Consider the following 19,201-nt stretch of genomic DNA (forward strand, 5'->3'; position numbering starts at 1 on the left):
AAGGAGACGGCCTGGAAGCAAGCGGGAGAAAAAAAGAAAATAATAAGTAAAGTTATAAATCGAGCTGTACAAGAAAGGCAAAGTGAAAGGAACGCTGCGCGGACGCATTTAGTAAAGCGGGCGGCAGTGCTCTCCTCGGCCTTCCTAAGGCTGTGATCTCATAAGATGAATACGGACGTATTTTTCTTGCAGTAGGTTCCTCCCGACTTTCCCTTACTTCATGCCTAAATCTCCTTTCGAAGACCCCGTAGGCTCAGCGGGCTTTCAACCAGATATCTGAGCTCATTTTTCACGCCGACAGCGAGCATTCGCGGCTCCTCTTCCTACGGGAAAGAAGGCAACGGGGGAGGAAGCGCTGCGCGCGCATTGGCGCTCGATCCGTGTGTCTGAGCGCCGCCGAGCTTCCGTTCGGACGGCGACAATATCCGCTTGGACGTAATCCCCGCGCGTCCGCCGGCGTCTCAGCAATTTCCGGCTTACGAGGCATGCATTTGCGAATTACGCGCCGAGAACGGAAACTGAAGTAAACAAAAAGAAGAAAGCCACGGCTAATGGTCCGCGAGCCGCGCACTGAGCTGATCCGTCCGCCTGTGCAGCGTTCGCTGCAATGGGAGCGCGCGGATTTTATCTCTAATAAGCTTGAGTGCAGGTATTTCAGCGTATTGTGTGTAGAGAGTGCGCAGATAATGTTAGCATAACAAAGCTGGCCCACATTTCCGCTGAGTAATATCTATCTCTCAAGAAATCGAATTAGTTTTGGGTTGAGCGCGAGCTGGGGGAATAGATTTGTTTCAATTCTTATTCGTCTTCACCATTATGCGCTTACGGCTGTGGATATGAAATAAAAGAGGAGGTTAGAGGTGTTTTAGACGTGATAGAGTGGAGGCTTAGAATCCGATTATGTGTTGCGACTCCCGGTAAACATAGAGCATCCAGTTGGTACCTGATTCAAATCGTCGCCAATGGATTCGTGCTTCTAAAGAGTTGTCTCCTAAAATTTTTTTTTCGCATGACTGTTACTTTCTTCGGCGAGCAGGTGCCCAGAGCTTAGTGAGGCCATATGATGGGTACCGTGGAAAGGAAAGACTGGGGTTACATTTCTGCTTTCTTTAATCGTTGAACGAAATGGGTTTCTTTTCATGAGAAATCAAAAATCTGAGTTCTAGTAGTCGCCAGCAGTGCTCTCTGACACCTGAAACTTGCGCCTCCATCACTCCAGTACCAAACGTGGAAGCTACGCCGTTGATAAGCCGAACTATTCAGAATTAATTCTGTTTGACGGTTAGTTGCGTCCCTAGTGCATTTAACATGACCATACAAGTTCGTAGCGATTAGAGTGCTTTTTTGCAAAGTAGCTTAGGCTAGACCATTATATAGGATGAGCTTAAAAAGATCGAAGTTTCTTTCTGCTTCTGTGGGATATTTCGGGTCGTAACAAGGAATATATAGTCTGTCACTGAAGCCATATGTGTGGTTCACGCAAATTTATCTAGATTGTGTTTTAATATCCAACATTTTTCCTCAGGGAAAGAGCGTCTAGACTACAAGTTAGTTACACAAGTGTGTTGTCTACGAACGCAAAATATTAATTACACGTTTTCAGGGCGCAGCGTTTATATTTAAGCGATTCTCGGCCCTTCCATCGCGAACACCAGGCAGTTGTTTGTTCTTGCAGATTTTATCCAAGCTTCTTTCTGTGCTTCCTGCTGACGAGGAGACGTCTTTGTTACTCATGACAAAACGGTCGAAGCGCACCCGACATACCAAATGCATACACGCAAGCTGACACAAAGCTTCCTCGAACGTTCTTTGCTGCGAAGGGCATACTTATCGCGCAAACATATATGTCCACAGAGAAGGCCGCTTCTGGAGACAAATATCGGGTCTATTTCTTACTTCCTTCTTTCCCGCGGAGCCCTTCCTGACGCGGAACTTGAGAAGACACGCTCCAGCCACTCTCTCATCCGCTGAGCAAACAGTGCGGAAATAAGGAGCGCTCTCTTGTTTTTGCCGCCCGCTTCTGTAGGGACGAAAGCGCAAGGGACACGGCTGGCAAGATTTGTCCTCCCTATTTTTCCTTTGTCTGTGTACTTTTCCTCTGCCATCCCTGCCGAAGACAACTTTTCCCTGTCGCTGCAGGCGCGTACCACGGCCAGAGCTAGACCCCTCTTTTATTTTTCCCCTAGTAAGAATCGATAGTCCACGCGCTACGCAATTTGGAGAGCGCCTTCCCCTCCTGGAGTCCTCGTCCCTTGCGGACCTTGGACAAATTGGGAGACAGGGCAGCGTCGGGGACCGCTGCGCCGCCGCTCTTTTCAAAGGGGAGCGAAGGGGATGTAGGGATGCTGCCTCATCCGCACTGGATGGAGGGAGGGAGCCGACGAAGTCATTCCCCATCACCCACAGAAGAGGAGTAGGTGGAAGGGAGGAGTGGATTCCCCCGGGCAGCCTCCCGCGATGTTTGTTTTAGCCGCAGAGATTCACTACTGGTCTCCCGGCTGTCGTTCTTGCTTTTCTCGCGGCGCTTGTTCCGTCACGTGCTTTTCTTACTGTGCTGCCTTATACGTTGGCCCCGGTCGTTTTTCGTGCGCGTTCGTCTATAGATTTTTGTCGATTTTTTTAGCATTTGGGGAAAGTGAGAACAAACACCAGAACATCGTAATTGTGCTTTAAAATACGGGAAAATTTAGGTTATAAACTGCTCCTAACCTGTGCTCTGCGCCGGATTTTCTGGTCGCTCTGCCGCTGTGGTGTTAGACGTTGATTGCGAAATTCTGTTTTCGAATGTCAGAATATTCTGTTTCTACGTTGTTGGAATGATTTTTTGGTCGTAAGAGGCTAGTTGAATTACTGATATCCTGTGACCTCATTAAATTAAGAAAAAAGTTATACCTTTCTAAAGCTTTCCTTTTTAGCTGACCCTTACCATTAACGAACATCCAGATTAAAGAGAGAACATTAGGAGCTCAGTGCATTGATTATGATAAGCATTAGAAAAAATAAGTGCGCAACAGGGCTCGTGAGGCCGGCACTAGAATACTGTAAAGCTACACATGAGATTAGAACTGCACACGTCAGGTGCATATGTATATGGTTACCTCTAAGGGATGCTTCATGGTATTCCTGAGAAAATTAAGCAAATGTAGATGAATCCTCCTGGCCTGTGGCCTTTAGCCAAACACTGCGCCGTCAAACGGACAAAACAAATGTAGTCCCAATATTCTCACCTTGAAAACAAAGGCCCCGTCCTCAACGACTCCGGCCACCTCCCCGCAGCTGGGTGTCCTCGCCCTCACCACGTCTTCCAGTGACCTCCCGCCAGCTCCGTTTGAAGACAACGCCGACGTGATCCCGGAGGCGTCACCCGTTGACGTCGTGGATGCTCCCGTGCTGGAGCTTGCAGGCGTGCTCATGGTGGTTGCTATCACTCCCGCCGCCACGGTAACCAGCACGGTAAGCGTGACGAGCGTGGTTACGGCTGCGAGGACGCACATCTTGGGACTGCACTTCCCTTGCCGGGACGCTGTTCCAGAGGTCGACCAGTAGTGTCGGTGTGAGCGCTGCGCGGGGTCAACAAGCCGAGAGACGGGGACGGCGGACGAAGAAGGGGAAGAGCGAAGGTCTTGCTGAGTGTCTGTGTACCTCACGAGGTCGTCCTCGTCGTCCAGGTGGCTGTAAGGTCTGTGTGCGCCGCGCAGAAGGGACATGCTACACCATAGGCCGGCCGCCGCTCAAGAACCGCCCGTTACCACGGCGTCTGAGTAGGCCATGCCTGCTGCGGCCCAGGGAACGCCGATCACGGGCTCCTTCTGCGTGAAAAGTAGAGCGTGCAGAAAAGAGCTTAGATGACGGTAAGCTAATTCCATGAAAATGAAACTGCATATTTTTCTCAACCTGCAAAAATATTAAGGCACAACGACCAGTTGGGACTCCTTCAGCGCCTCTAGGAAAAAAGTCATCCAGAGTATTAGCTTAGCCAGCTCCCCGCGGCCCGGTCAGTGCGCTTCGAGCTGTTTCTAAGCTGGATAATTCGTTTTGGCTTAGCGATTGAGAATTTATTAATCAATATTCTTTATGCTCACATTAGTTTACATAATTGAGCACCGATGGAACAATTCCTATGGGAGAAATTTTACTAATAATGCTTTTCAGGGTTCTTTGTTCAGCAAATGCGCAATCACTCTGGTGATAAAGGGAAACTATCTACGACTTCGCATAACGAAATTCACCGTAAACCGATCTCTTTGGGTTTTACCAGACGCTCCTGAAACCGCCGGGTGCAGGTTTACTGGACAGGTTAATAATACTGCGCGATTCCTTCCCACCCCTTGATCATTTGTCTCATTGCATACCTTCTGTGCCCATGGACAACGTGTTTTAAACTTGATCTTGCACATTTAGTACAGCCTGTGAATTTAATAAAGTGCTAGCTTTTGAATGAAAATACTGTGCTGCTGGGGCGGGTTTTTGCCTAAATCTCCAATTATGTGCGTCTGCTGTGTTTGTGCCCGTTATAGTAATAGGACACCGAGGACACAGTCTGAAATCTGTAAAATTCGTTTCCCTCTCAGGTGCCTTTAAAAACAAGCCCGAAATATAAAGAAACTTCAAAAATAAACATCATATTAACGTGTAATCTCATTCCGGAGTTTAGAACTGCGCCAACTTGGCACGTCATTTAAACCGCACGGCATGTTCCGTCATTGCAGACAAGCGCAGAATCTGACAACCTGCTCAGTTTTTTATCTCTTCCCTCTCTAACGACTGTTGAAATGAAGTCTTTGGCTCAGGTGCCAAAAGCGCATGCAGTCGAACTGCTCAGAAGCATCAAAAGCCGACGAGTGATGATTCACAAGAAACCGGAACGCAAGGCACGGATGGCGAGAAAACACGTCTCTATAAAACCGACGAGAGAAACTGCTGAAGTGGCTTTCTCACCGAGTCAGCCTCTCGAACGTGCCCAGGAAGCCGCTGAAACGCCGCCTTCTCTGTTGCTGCTTTAATGATCCTGAGCGGTCACGTTCCCAGCGGCTTCGCTCACCGTTTCTCGTTACTTGCTCCGACTGTTTCCGACTGAGGCCCCTTTTTCCGCAGCGAATTCCTCGCTTATGCTTCTGCTGGACGACTTGATCAGTTTTTTTTTTGCTAACTACGTTTCGGGTTGTAATCTTACTCAAGAGGCGTCTGAAACATAAACACATTCATTTTCGTTAGTAGCTGTCTCTCTGGAGAAGTAATTCAAAGGCGACTATTCGGAAGGCGAAGAGAAAGGGGTTGGCTGCACCGTTGGATCTAAGCGCCATTGTAATTCTGATTTCCAGCTTCCGCTTTAAGACCCGCGTGGGGAAACAAAATGAACGACTCACAGTCGCAAACAAAAGGGAATATAAAAAAAGGGAGAAGAGTGAAAGAGAAGGTGAGCCGCGCAGTAGACGGGAGAGAGAGAGCGGGAACAGAGGGTTGCCGCAACTCCTGGAGGTAGAGCCGAAGCTTGCACGGGGTTCTTAGCTCGCAAAGCCCACCGAAAGGGAAAAGGAAGAGTGCTGGCGTCCGTCTGGCGTCACCTCGTTCTTTGCCGCTCCTCACATGGGTTGCAGCCCGAAACGCGAGTGCAGGGCTCACTTAGCGCCCCGCTGCGGCATGCGGAATGAGGCTTGCCTAGAGTGAGCGACATCTTTTACTTTCCTTCTACGTGCAGCCTTCTTCTACATTCTTTCATTTCGTCGAGCCTTTTCCCCTTTCTGTACTTATTCGTCGTACCTTTGCTTGAATTTCACTATCGCCTTTCATTACCCCCCCCCCCCCCCCCCCACACACACACACACCTTTACGGACTAATACTGAAGGGCCGAGAAGCCCCCGCCAATCGCCGTATTATTCTCCGGGAAAAGACATCCGTCACCGCTACCCCTCTCATCTTGTAGAGAGGCAGTGCAACACTCGCAGCCCTGTTTCAATCTCCTTTCCACACTCTTCCCTCTCACTCCTGAGATGACAAAGCCAGCCGCCTTAGGCAACGGGATAGCAATGGCAGCGTATAAAACGGCCGTCGTCACCACCTTTTGTCCGCGGGCAGCGAAAGAACGAAAGGGGCGAAGAGACGACGTGATCCTAGGCCTGCCATCGACTCCGCTACGCTTATAGGCACTCTGCTTCCTTCCTTGTCTCCTTATTTGGGCGCTTCTGACACCGGTCGACGCGCCTGTGCTGCACGCCACGCGGTTAATCTTCGATGGGACGGTAGAGGTTGCGCTCTTTCAGGTCGTATCTTTTCCTGAGCCACCGCTGTCTGTCTTTCTTCGCCTCGGTACTTCCGTTTTTGCCCAACAAGACTTTCGTAAGCAGCTGTTTCAGTTTTTCCACCGTTAGCTCAGTTGCTTCCTCAAGTTATCTCGTCCTGCTAAATCCTTGCATCAATTGGCGAAAAACTCCTCCGTCATCTTCACATCTTTCTGACGTCCGTATGTTCTTTCGGCATCGCACCTAGCTCGAATTTGGAGGCGCTTCCTAGCTTAAAGTGCTGAATTAACATCTCTCGTTTGGAATAACTTCGCGTGAAGAAGTTAGATGTTTCTCGTTCCGTTGGGCGGTGGTGCATGAAGACGCGAAAACAAGCTTCCTGTATGAGCTATTTATATGTTCATTACTTTGCGGAATGATATATGATTTACTCTAGCCAGTTCGTGCATTCTATTTTAGGCAATTAACGAGCGCCCAGTGATTGCATGCTCTCACTATAAAGGCATAATTGCCTGTTCTAAAATCACCCATAATAATACTGCTTTCTTTATATTCTAAGTGAAATAAAACTACACTTATAGGACGGCTGCATACATTTCAGCTTTAAATTCTTAGCGAAGAGTCAATGGCTTTCAGCTTGATTTAGTCAACACGTACGCTATGTGACCGTAATTTACTGAAGGCAGATTGAAAAAATTCTACCGAAGAAATAGCAAGCGCCATTTTGGATCCTTGCTTATGTATTGCAGAAGACATTAAGATGTAATTACGAGAACTACTGCTCTTAAAAATGCTGTTATTACTTCTAGAAATATTCAAATTTTCCGTGAGCAATAGAGTGGCTAGTGGTGATACCTGGGAATTTATGGGCACGTTTTGTTAGGACTTGACGGGAACTATGTGCCGTCGCCCGCTGATTATGCGTTGGCTGCAGAAAGATTTCAACCCGACACCAAGTATTCCCATATTGCTTGCGTTTTAGTTCAGTATTACGTTGCCGCAGAAATAGGTGCCTGTTCATTTAAATTTGTTCCACACCCCATATTCGGATGAATATTATATCTTTGTCATCTGTTTTTCGCTCTTTAACGTATGATTTTTGTACGAATTGTCTATTTTAGAACTTTCTCCTCAAGCCGGTTAGTCAGCGTTGCTTTTATTAAAGCCTAGGCCCAAGATTTATGTCAGGAGCGGTCCTTGCCTAGCCCTTCTTGATTTGCTAGAAATCAAACCACTCATCTAAAACCGAGACATGTTACTTCCAAGTATATGCTTCTTAGCATTTGTTTTCCACATATTTTGTGAAAAAGCTTTCAAAACGTTTTTACTCTCATTCTTGAGGTAATCAAAACCTTCGCGTGAAAATTCTCGACTAGAACCTAGAACGAGCTAGAAACTAGTAACAAATATTAAGAGCCCAGCAGCTCTTTTATTTTCTTCTTTTTATGCGAATGGCGCGCGCTGCTAATAACATGTCAGCCCGACTTTCAGGTCTTAATTCTTGTGTATTATTTTACTCTCATCGAGAGGCTTACACTTCCACTTCAGTTATTTTATGTTACAATAATAATAATAATAATAATAATAATAATAATAATAATAATAATAATAATAATAATAATAATAATAATAATAATAATAATAATAATAATAATAATAATAATAATAATAATAATAATAATAATAATAATAATAATCTATCAATCAATCTATCAATCTTTATTTTTCGGTGCCCAGGAACAACCCAAAGGTCTTGGTGCTGGTACACCATTCACACGCACAAAATGTAAATTTATTTCACTACAAAGGAAGACACTCAGGGGAGGTAATGCAGCAGTCAAGGCGATAGAAAAAAAAAAGACATATAAACTAGGCGTGACAGCAAGCATGAAGCAAAAAAGCGAAAACAGCGGTAAATGAAAACAGCTAGAACAGGCAACAGACATATAAATAACTAATGAAACAATAAACAAAGAGAATGAACGACCGATAACAGCCAAGTACAGCATATAGCAAAATACAAACAAGAATAAAGCCAATACTAATATGAACGAATATGAAACCTCTGAAATACAAACTAGAAATACAATCATACACAATAAGAAACGTAATTAGTGAACGCGTTACAGACAATCAGGCGTGAGTATACAGTATTAAAGAAATAATATTAATGACAACAAGTACACGTGATGAACAATTAAGGAGAGAAAAAAGCAATATAATACCGGTGCAAACGCACAAGTGTAGTAAAGACAAAATGCATGAAAGGGGAAGTTATGTATGAGAGAATAATAATATTAATAATAATAATAATAATAATAATAATAATAATAATAATAATAATAATAATAATAATAATAATAATAATAATAATAATAATAATAATAATAATAATTGGTTTTGGGGAATGGAAATGGCGCAGTATCTGTCTCATATATCGTTGGACACCTGAACCGCGCCGGAAGGAGAGAGATAAAGGAGGGAATGAAAGAAGAAAGGAAGAAAGAGGTGCCGTAGTGGAGGGCTCCGGAATAATTTCGACCACCTGGGGATCTTTAACGTTTACTGACATCGCACAGCACACGGGCGCCTTAGCGTTTCGCCTCCACAAAAACGCAGCCGCCGCGGTCGGGTTCGAACCCGGGAATTCCGGATCAGTAGTCGAGCGCCCTAACCACTTGAGCCACCGCGGCGGGTTTATGTTATCGGCATATTGCTTTTAACCAAATGCAAAGCATAGTTTTTACACCTGTGCTCGTGAGACATTGGTTTGTATTATCAGAGCTGCTCGGTTATGTTGTCGGCATATTGTTTTTAACCGAGCCGCTCTGATAATACAAACCAATGTCTCACGAGCACAGGTGTAAAACTATGCTTTGCATCTGGTGCCATTGTTAATTTGTTGTCGATAATTTTCATGGTTAGAGAATTGTGGACAAGAGTTCTATGATCAAGTTCATGCGCATGCATGAGCCAGAGGAAGCAGCGGGCGATAGAAATGTTTTTACTCCGTTTGTGTTTTCATTTTTTGGTGTTGATCACAGTGGCAACAGTAATACATTTGTGAATCCCAGATTGCTCAATTTCGATTTGAACAGTTATATAGAGTGGCAAATGAAGGATTGATCTATGACAATGCATCAGGCAACAAGTTTGTCTAGCAAAACTGGGCTATTCGAAAAGCTTAGACGTTAAGTGGATTGTTGTAGGGCTAACAAATGTTGGGAGGATTGGGAGGTAGATCCACATTTGGAAATCGCGGCCGTCCTTTAAACACATTGACATGAATGAACACTGAATAGGCGTCAAGAATTAATTAGCCATTAAAAAACGGAATACATACATACATACATACATACATACATACATACATACATACATACATACATACATACATACATACATACATACATACATACATACATACATACATACATACATACACACAGATACATACATACATACATACATACATACATACATACATACATACATACATACATACATACATACATACATACATACACACAGATACATACATACATACATACATACATACATACATACATACATACATACATACATACATACATACATACATACATACATACATACATACATACATACATACATACATACATACATACATACATACATACATACATACATACATACATACATAAATACATACATACATACATACATACATACATACATACATACATACATACATACATACATACATACATACATACATACATACATACATACATACATACATACATACATACATACATACATACATACATTAGTGAATCACAGCAAGATAGACAAAGCGAAGATGGTAAAGGGCTCTCTGTAACGTCCAACCCCGATTCTTTCCCATTGTGACAACGCAGAATTACCCTGTCGATTCCATTTTTCACTTCATGTTTTCGTGTTAATCGAGTTTGTTCAATCATATTATGACTACCAAAATACCGTCATAACATGGTAGAGATTTCATTACTTTTATTTTTTCTCTTTCATGTTTTTTTGTATGCAGCGTACCGAACTTTAATCCTAATCTCAGCCTAATAAGAGTTTATAACTGCGTGTATTTAAACGTCCACCAGTCAGGAACCTCTGAATCTTGATTCCGTAACCACCCTCAAGGGCTTTTCAAAGCGGTTACCGGAACCGCGCTGTGGTGTGCGAGATGTTTACGCTTGTGGGTATATACCCACGGCAAAAAACGCAAGAAATCTGCACATCTACTCATTAAGCCCTCCACCCGTGAGCATATTTAAGCGTCGAAATGCAACTTAACAGCAAGCATTCATAATAGCGAGTAGCGGCACGCACCAGACTACGATGCTGTGGCACGCAGTATACCTAACCGCGCATGCGTTAGGAGACCCCAACCTCGCAGGTCTATTCGCACTTTTTTTCTCTATATCGTCTCGATGCAGGTAAATATGCGGGCACCGTGAGATGAGCCAGAGCTCTGGCCGGCTGCTGCATAGGGACCAGCTGGCGTTCCCTTTCAGGCGGCCGAAAGCCATTAGCGGAGTACTGGAGCATGGCGGCTGGAACGCGCGCGCCTCTCCTTCTGCAAGTGGTCATCACGTAGCCGTGTCTTCGATGATGATCTAGGCTCCAGTCCACGCAGGTGTCCTTTTCCAGCAATCTCCTCTCGCACGTGGCATTGTGTGTGGGATACACAAATCATGCCGCTCGGTTGCGACACCCCCATTTAGATTAATACTGTACAGCGCAGGGAGGGGCTAGGACTGTAGGCCGTCAGCTCATGAGGCAGCATATTGACCATAGCGCTCTCACGCACCGAAACACTATGCGACTGGCGGTCAAAATGTTTAGGGGAATCACCCAAGCTGGAGTATGTTTATAATAAGGGATAGTGGAACCTATATAGCTTTCCTCTGTAGCCGTTTGGTTGTGCTTGGTTTGATGCCAATCAGTAATTACTCCCACATTGCTGAGCGACTGACTGCCGGCTTATGTGGCGATTCGGTCGTTGGTTGGTGTGCACGCTTAGAGGCTTAGTGCGCGAGAACCACTTTAGTTAGTTAAGGGTGATAACAAAGGACAGCGTCGTACAGCCAGCGCTTTCATTCGTGACGCAACTCGGGCTGTACTCCACTGCATAGTTCTAGCGAGGAAAAATGCAGCATGGTCCCCTTAGCGTTCCTCTGTGAAATCTATGTTCCCTCGGGGACTGGTCTTCATTAATGACTAGCGGTATTAGCACGACACACCGAAGAGCCTACTACGCGATAAAGTTAGCCTCATTGCCGCTGACGCTGGCTGATGCTGACTGACGCGACGAAAAAAGCCGCGGATAAAGTCTCGAGCCTATTTCTCGAGCCGCGGTGAGCTGGAGCGGACTACGTTATGTGCGTAGAGCGCGCAGCATGTAATGTGCGTGGTGGCATCTCAGGGTGACGTCTGGTAGCGTTGGCGCCACTGACTCGGCGAATCTTAAAGCTCGGCTGGACGGCATCCGTGAAAGTGCATGCGGCGCCTGCCTCAGCTTCATGAATAATTCCCTCTCCTGCGGAGCGCGTCATGAGGAGTTGCAGAATGCCTTTGAGGGAAACTCGGAGCGAGAAATGGACACCGGAAAAAAGATGGAACAAAAATAAAGGAAAATGATTCTAAGCGAGATTGTGTCTGGAAATGCGAAAAAGACTTGGCGCCCTTAGGCGCGAATAACTTTCGCTGCCCTAGGCTGTTCGGCATCGCCGTCTAACACGGGCTAGGGCGGGTTGTGAGAGGAGTTTGTGCGCATGTAATGTATAATAGACATGCAAACAGCCACTGCTGTCCTTCCACAGTGCTTCCACGTGTCGCTTCATAGGAAAAGGTTTGTATTTATAAAAATTTTTCTTGTAGTTAATACTAATTCAACGTCTATGGTCGAATCCTCTAGGTTTTTATTCTGGGCTGTAAATTCATGCTTGTTGGCTAAATTATTACTTTGTTTTCATTCTTCTTCGTGCTTGACGATCCAATCTTAAAGCGCTGTAAGAAGACGGGCAGCCTTCCGTTTATTCTGAGATGCATGATCATAGCGCGTTCTTCAAGCTTTATTAGTACAAGCTGATACGAGCTGCGTCTACTTTAAAATAAAGCATCGAGCTTTCCTGAGCGTCTTCGGCAAACAATATTAATCCCTATCATTACAATGTTTGTTATGACCCAACCATTAGAACCAACACCAATACTAAAAAGCCGTTGTAAGGCGAACGTCTTTTTTTTTTCTTCACACTATACACATAACTTATTCAAGTAAAACTTCAGCAAAAACGTTGTCAGCCTGCTGCAGAAGCGTAGGCCACGCTGCATACAACCTTTCACGGCGGTGATATGTAACCACTTCTTTCTGAAGAATGTATGCCCCGAACAACAGGAAACAATCCGTATTCCAAAAAAAGACGTTCTCCTCTTCAAAAAAAAAAAATGCTCTATCACACCTTGCGTTCCCGTAAACAAAAATATGAAGAACGCACTACATGGTTTGTTTTGTTTGGGCAGTGCCTTCGTGATCCAGCCTGTGCGAATAGTGTAGGCGCTGTTCGTACTTTCTCGATTTCGCTGCCTTGCTTCTTTTCTTGATAACATTGTTTGTTCGCGGAACCACCCGTTATACTTCTTCTTTTAACCAATGCTTTTTCTCTGAATCTAAGAATTTCTCTCGCTTTCAGTCTTGAAGAAATCAGAAAGAAATGCCTCGTCTTCTTCGATTTCTTGCTTGATTGTTGTTGTTTTTTTTTAGTCACCGAAACGCAATAACACACACTAGAAGCTAAGTTTACAAAGGTTTGTTTTTGGTTTGGTTTATGGTTTATGGGGGTTTAACGTCCCAAAGCGACTCAGGCTATGTGAGACGCCGTAGTGAAGGGCTCTGGAAATATCGACCACCTGGGGTTATTTAACGTGCACTGACATCGCACAGTACACGGGGCTCTAAAATTTTGCCTCCATCGAAGTTCGACCGCCGCGGCCAGGATCGAACCCGCGTCTTTCGGGTCAGCAGCCAAGCGTCGTAACCACTTAGCCACCGCGCCGGCGCGCTCTGTTTTCTTAATTGAGGTATATCAGTTTGCACGCGTACTTCGAGCGCGAGAGAACGAAACGCTATCTAAGCTAAAGAAACCTTACCGGCATTTTTCTCATGCTCAGCATGTTGGTTTTTTCTGCCTGAAATCATCAGAAACTTACGCGTACTGCTAGTTTTTTTTTACAAAATAAACACCTGAGCATCTTACATTGCCTATTGAAGTTTTTCATTAGTAAAACGTGAACAACGCATGCCACGCATGCAATGGCAGGACACCGAGAGTGATATCATCAAGGAAACGACGTGTATGTCAGTTACGACAGCAAAATAACTGATTTGGTAAGCTCGAATTCTTGTTTAAAAAACTGCTGGTCTGTTATTGAGTGTTTGATAAGTACTCTAGCAAATGTGGCTAGACAATTTCAGGCTGATGCTTTGTATTTCTTTGTAATTTGGCAGCAGAGTTTCACGCTCGTGTCTATGACGACTGCTCATTTTACAGTAACAAATTACGCATTCGTGGATTCACGACTTGAACTCACGGGGGACGTGCATGACTGATTTCAGTGCTATGAATCCTTTTTAATCTGCGCAACTCATGAATATACATTGGCATTTACACCAATGTGTATAACGCAAGTACTTAATTTCCTTTGCATTGGACATGAGCTAAAACCCTTAGGTAGGCTGCACGACTTCTCGCGTTGTAAAACGTGCAGCCGCTATCTCGCAACACGTTAACTACTGCGCAAGTAAAGAAAACCGATTGATCGAAGGTTAATAAAAGCACGAAAGCATAGACTATCTACTCTGCTACAGCGTGGCCTAATGAATTTCCAACGAAGGGTTAAAATCGACAACACAATTTTGTCATTCTTAACTTCAAAGATCCTTTCACATTTCCTCTTTTATAATGTGCCTCGGTGCGGCCAGGGTGTATTAAAAAAAATCGCCCAGGGGTAAAGCAAATAGAGCTAAAAAGAAAACGCGGAGTTAATACTCGGAGTTAAACGCGGAGTATTTCAAGTTTTCCCGAACCGATGGCCTTTAAGCAAGCAGCAAATGACCACCCATTGCCGAGTGCTGCGCGGGACGACCGATTGCATTCGCACACGCTCTGCATTGTGCTCGCGTGATCAATATGACTTGTTCGAGTGCTTTAATATTCTATCTCGACGCATGTCTGAGTTAAGAGCGAATGAGAAGCTCGAGTTGAAGAAACATGTCTGAAGGAAAGATTCCTTTCTATTGTAAAAGCTCGCGTTAAAAATACTTCATTGCCGTTTGATGTGTTTTGGTACGATGAATGTCCGTGTGAAAAAAGAAAACAAACTGAAAATGCCTTTTCCAAATTTAAAAACGCTACAGTGGTGATGGAGATTCAGGTAGAGAGGAACTATAGCTTAAGTTGAACAAAAATATCCACAGCTCTTTGTGTGCGCTTGCGTGTGTGTAATGAATTTACGTTATTACGGAGTTAAGCTTTTATTTTCATTTTGCTGGTCAGCAGCAGAACAAAAAAACAACTGCATAAACTCCAGCAGTGGTTCCGATGAATGGCACTCAGTCACCCTAAGTGAACGTGATTTGGAACGCCGACTAAGCGGTGACCAAAACAATCTTTGTGCTGCACAGCAGTACGTCACACTGAAAACATCGGACAGCATTTAAAGAATATTCTCTACACTTAGTGCTCAGAAATTGGAATTGCTGCGGGGATATATCGATTAAAGACATTTGCCGACTTTGACACATGCATTATCCATGGATGTACTAAATAAAGGAATCGTTGAGAAAATTACATAGCTCACTGTAACCTGCATTTAAGCGCAGAGGCAGAAGTAAATCTGGCTTTAGATCCATATTTACAAATTTCCTTTTAACAATTAGGAGCTAAGGCATGTGCATGCTGACTGCGATTACTCGTGTAGTTATACATGGACACAAAATACGTCATCATTCCTGTTAAGAGAATTGTTATAGTACTCAGAACAGAATGGCGTGCTCCGTATACTCATCTCTGCACCTGTGCAATTATACTTTCTTTATCTTCAAATAATTTATCGCGTCTTCACGGCAGTATCATAGCTGACTGCACCCCGGAAGGGTGCTGAAAGCCATGAGGCAAAATTATTACATAATGCTAAGTAGAATCAATCTCAGCTTCAAGGAATCGCTTTAGAAATGACGCTCTAGAGGCCCGAGACACTAAATGCTCTAAACTGTTCCTGTGGGGCAGAGGCATAACACCTGCACGCTTCCCTTTTTCTTGGGAACCGAGACAAAGCACTACACTGGTAGCCGTATGTAGTACACAGTTTTCCACGCGAAAAAAAAAAAACCTTGAAATTGTGCATCAGCTTAAAGTAACTATATCAGAACTGTATGCAATCAGCTACGCGGGTGATTGCGTGAAAAGCACTCGTACGAAGCGCTTTCTGCGCTCTAAAAACAAGACAAAAATAATCTCGCTGCGTAAAGCTTGAGCACCTGCCATCTGGTCGAACGTGACCTTTCAACGGATTCTGGGAGAAGCTGGGCTACAGCGTAGGTTTTCCTCGCGTCAGCGGCGCGTAATTAAATTGACAGTGGCCCAGAACGCCAAGCTCGTCGACAGGCGAGCGTTGGAACACGGCGTCCCCGCAAGACGTTTCAGGAAGTGTGCGCGGGCGGCTAATTGCCTAATGAAACCGCCGTGAAGCCTGCCTCCTGCGCTGACAGCGCAGCGCCTAGAACTTGTCACATGTTCTTCCACGCTTTTGGCAGCGTGGCTGGAAACCACTGGAGGCCTTCGGAAAGCAGAGAAGAATGAACTATCTAAGCATGTTCCTGCTGTGTCGAGAATTCTGTTCTTGTGTAATCCAGGCGCTGTCCTTTTTGCTTTTGATTATTTTGATATCGATCCTTTAAAAAACGCAATTTAGCTTTTTATTTTCTCTCGCGAATTTTTGGGAAATAACGTTGTCGCTCAGTTTGCGCGCATAAATGTTAGACTATTCATGTTTTTTTTTTCGACCATGCATTGTGAAAAGCTGATCGTTGGTTTTCGTGGGCAGTTTTACTTTGCTTCTAGTTCTTTAATTTTTTGTTGTCTTTATAGACAGCGTCTTCTATTCTGAAGTATCATGCGAGGTGTGCTAGCTATTGCTTGCCCCCTCGATCAGAACTGCTTTCGTTAATATAGAAAGCGTACGCATCCTCGGGCACGATACCTCTAAACAAGAGGTACCAAATTATTCCTGGTGTACTGCGGCGACTTGTCTTTGCGTTCAGTTATTGAAACATGGTCATTTTGTTTAGGCACGTGACCTCACTGTTAGTGAACTTTTCTCCTACATTCCATCCAAGAAAGGAAAGAGAGCGTTCTAGGCGTGTTGTCGGCGCTGCCGAGGTGAGCCACTAACTTTGATTGACACCAGCAGCATTATCACTCAGATCGTTATGCTACCGAGTATGATATTCAAAAAATAAAACTCCAAAATGACCGCCTTTCATTTTTGGTTGAGGCATTATTCAAAGCCGGGTGTATAACGAAGACAACCTCCCACAAAGACAAAATTTCAAACTCGTCTACAAACCTATAAAATTGCATCATTCAATACTAATTATTAACGTACAAATATTAGGTCACTTAACTCCGCTTTGTGACTTATTCTTAAACAATGGCAGGATACTATCGCACAACGCAGTTGCGAGGAGCTTCCATTGTGTGTGCCGTTCTGGAACACAACATTGATGAAAATGCTTATTGAAAAGGACCCGCTCTATATTACGCTGATCAACTGAGGTTTTATAAGAGGGGGGGGGGGGGAGCCCGCGGGGAACTAAGATCATATACGAAGAAAGCGCGAACAAAAACTTTTATTTCTCGATTCCTGCGCTCACTCACAATCAGCGCACTGAAAAAGAGCAAAATTAATTGGAGAGCAAGAAGCCAAGGAGGGCTACGAAAAATATATAAACTTGGCTCAAGAGCCTCAGGCCACGAGTCTGCGGACAAAAGAGCAGCGGTTCACAAAAGCCGTCAGGCTGCGCACGGATGGGATCCAAGCAAGGGCGCAATAAAAGGGCCGCTCTCTTTAGCGCAGAAGAAAGAAGAGTGGGAGCCGGAAGAAGGCTTCAACCCTGCAAGCAAAGTAAGAGCCGGGCGCTCGCTAGACGGCGCTGCGGGCGCTATCTGCCTCGGGACATCCCAAAAGACACACAGCAGAGCACGCCCCGTTTCCCCTTCGTCGCCGCAACCGACGTCCGAGAAGCTTCACCCACCTCCCGTCTATGCGCCTGGGGCGTGGCTATGGGCTGGTGCGGAAACAGAGGCTACCGCACTACGGCCGTCTAGAAAACGAGCTTCCTTGGGGGGTTATTTATGTTGACGGATCAGTTTCTCGGGCGGGAACTCGTGGTCCGAGCGACGCCCGCATGGCGGTAGCTCGCCGAAGGCGCAAGCATGCGCCTGGACACTGGCGTCGCGTAACGGTGCGCACTGTCTCGTCGTCGCTATCTTTCCGCCCGGATGATGATGACGTCAATACCTCACCCCCCCTTCCCCCTCCTCCTCCCCTCCTCCCGCTCCCAAAGCAATGAAATGCAGTTTCGCCCACCATACGTACACGCACGTCTCCGTTCTTGCTGAACTCTTTCTGGCAGATGTGTCACCGTTCCTATCCGGAGGAGTCGCTGCATTGCTTCCACTGCTTTCGTTTTGTATGACGTTCCGGAATTCGTACACTGGGTGTCATTGTTTAGTTGTGGTTTATGGTTTATGGTTTATTGGGTTTAATGTCCCAAAACGGCTCAGGCTGAGAGAGACGTCGTAGTGAAGAGCTCCGGAAATTTCGACCACCTGGGGTTCTTTAACGTGCACTGACATCGCACAGTACACAGGCCTCTAGAATTTCGCCCCCAACGAAATTCGACCGCCGCGGCCGGGATCGAACCCGCGTTTTTTGGGCCAGCAGCCGAGCGCCATAACCACTGAGCCACCGCGGTGGCATTTGTTTAGCTGTGGTGGGTCGAAGGTTGCCACGAATGGCTCTCGTGGTGAGCAGTGTTTTTAAAGTGAGGCAATTTTTTGCGGCACTTGAGCCCCTGTGAACAGTGAATGAATAACAAAGATTTCCCAAAAGCGTGTTTGTGTGTTCTGAACTCTGATGTTTTTGTCCTTGTTCGCGCCCATACAGGTTCACTTGCTGGATTCTCAATTTTAGCGACGGGCGGTCTTTTGTGCAGGGGTTTAAGGAGAAATATTCAAATAGCATGGTACGCACGCAAAATAAAATAGCGCCAAAGGTAATTCTGCCTGCTTTAAAGGTTTGATATTCAACATTTTCGGACAAAATTTTGAATATTGAAAAACTGTAAGGATACTAGTTTAAAAACATTGTAGGTAATGTTTAATTCTTCCTTTATGTACCAAAATCGTATTTTCTAGTGCCTCCATCACTCGCATCGAGCAGCTAAGTCTGCCGTAAAAAGCGGTGGGGAGCGCTTTTGACGCAAGGCAAAGACGATAGCAGCAGAGAATCGAAGCCTGCCGATGGACATGCGAGTATTTTGATTGTTACAGTGAAATCTTACAATATATAAAAAAATTGCGCTCAAACTCTTTCTCGGGCAAAAATGCTTTTGTCCAGAATTGTTGACTATGAGAACCCATTATACTCTTCCCGTCAGATTCCTGAGCTCGCAGGATTAACACCTGCTGAGTTTTAATCTTTGGAATCTCCTCATTATGTGGTGGAAAGACTTAGCGCGCCTTTGTTTCTTCCCTCCCTTGGCGCGTGCGCGTAGTCTCGGAGGCAACTCATGGTTTATAATGTTCTTTCTTCAGCACCTAGCGTGCTAGTTAGCATCATCTCATTTATACCATCCCACTCTCGTCTATCTTAAATATTCCAG

The 19,201-nt window shown here is 45.1% G+C and overlaps 1 protein-coding gene across 1 annotated transcript in view; it reads right to left on the minus strand.

Moving 5' to 3' along the window:
* Positions 1–19,201, minus strand: part of LOC144128534 (para-nitrobenzyl esterase-like) — a 47,482-nt gene that overhangs the window by 24,566 nt on the left and 3,715 nt on the right. Inside the window, exon 2 of the mRNA XM_077661987.1 lies at positions 3,228–3,809. Within this exon, the coding sequence (XP_077518113.1) occupies positions 3,228–3,707 (480 nt within the window). The 5' untranslated portion in view covers positions 3,708–3,809. The remainder of the gene's footprint in view (positions 1–3,227; positions 3,810–19,201) is intronic.

This window comes from Amblyomma americanum, chromosome 4 (assembly GCF_052857255.1).
Source record: "Amblyomma americanum isolate KBUSLIRL-KWMA chromosome 4, ASM5285725v1, whole genome shotgun sequence".
In the NCBI taxonomy this organism is placed as follows: Eukaryota; Metazoa; Arthropoda; class Arachnida; order Ixodida; family Ixodidae; genus Amblyomma; species Amblyomma americanum.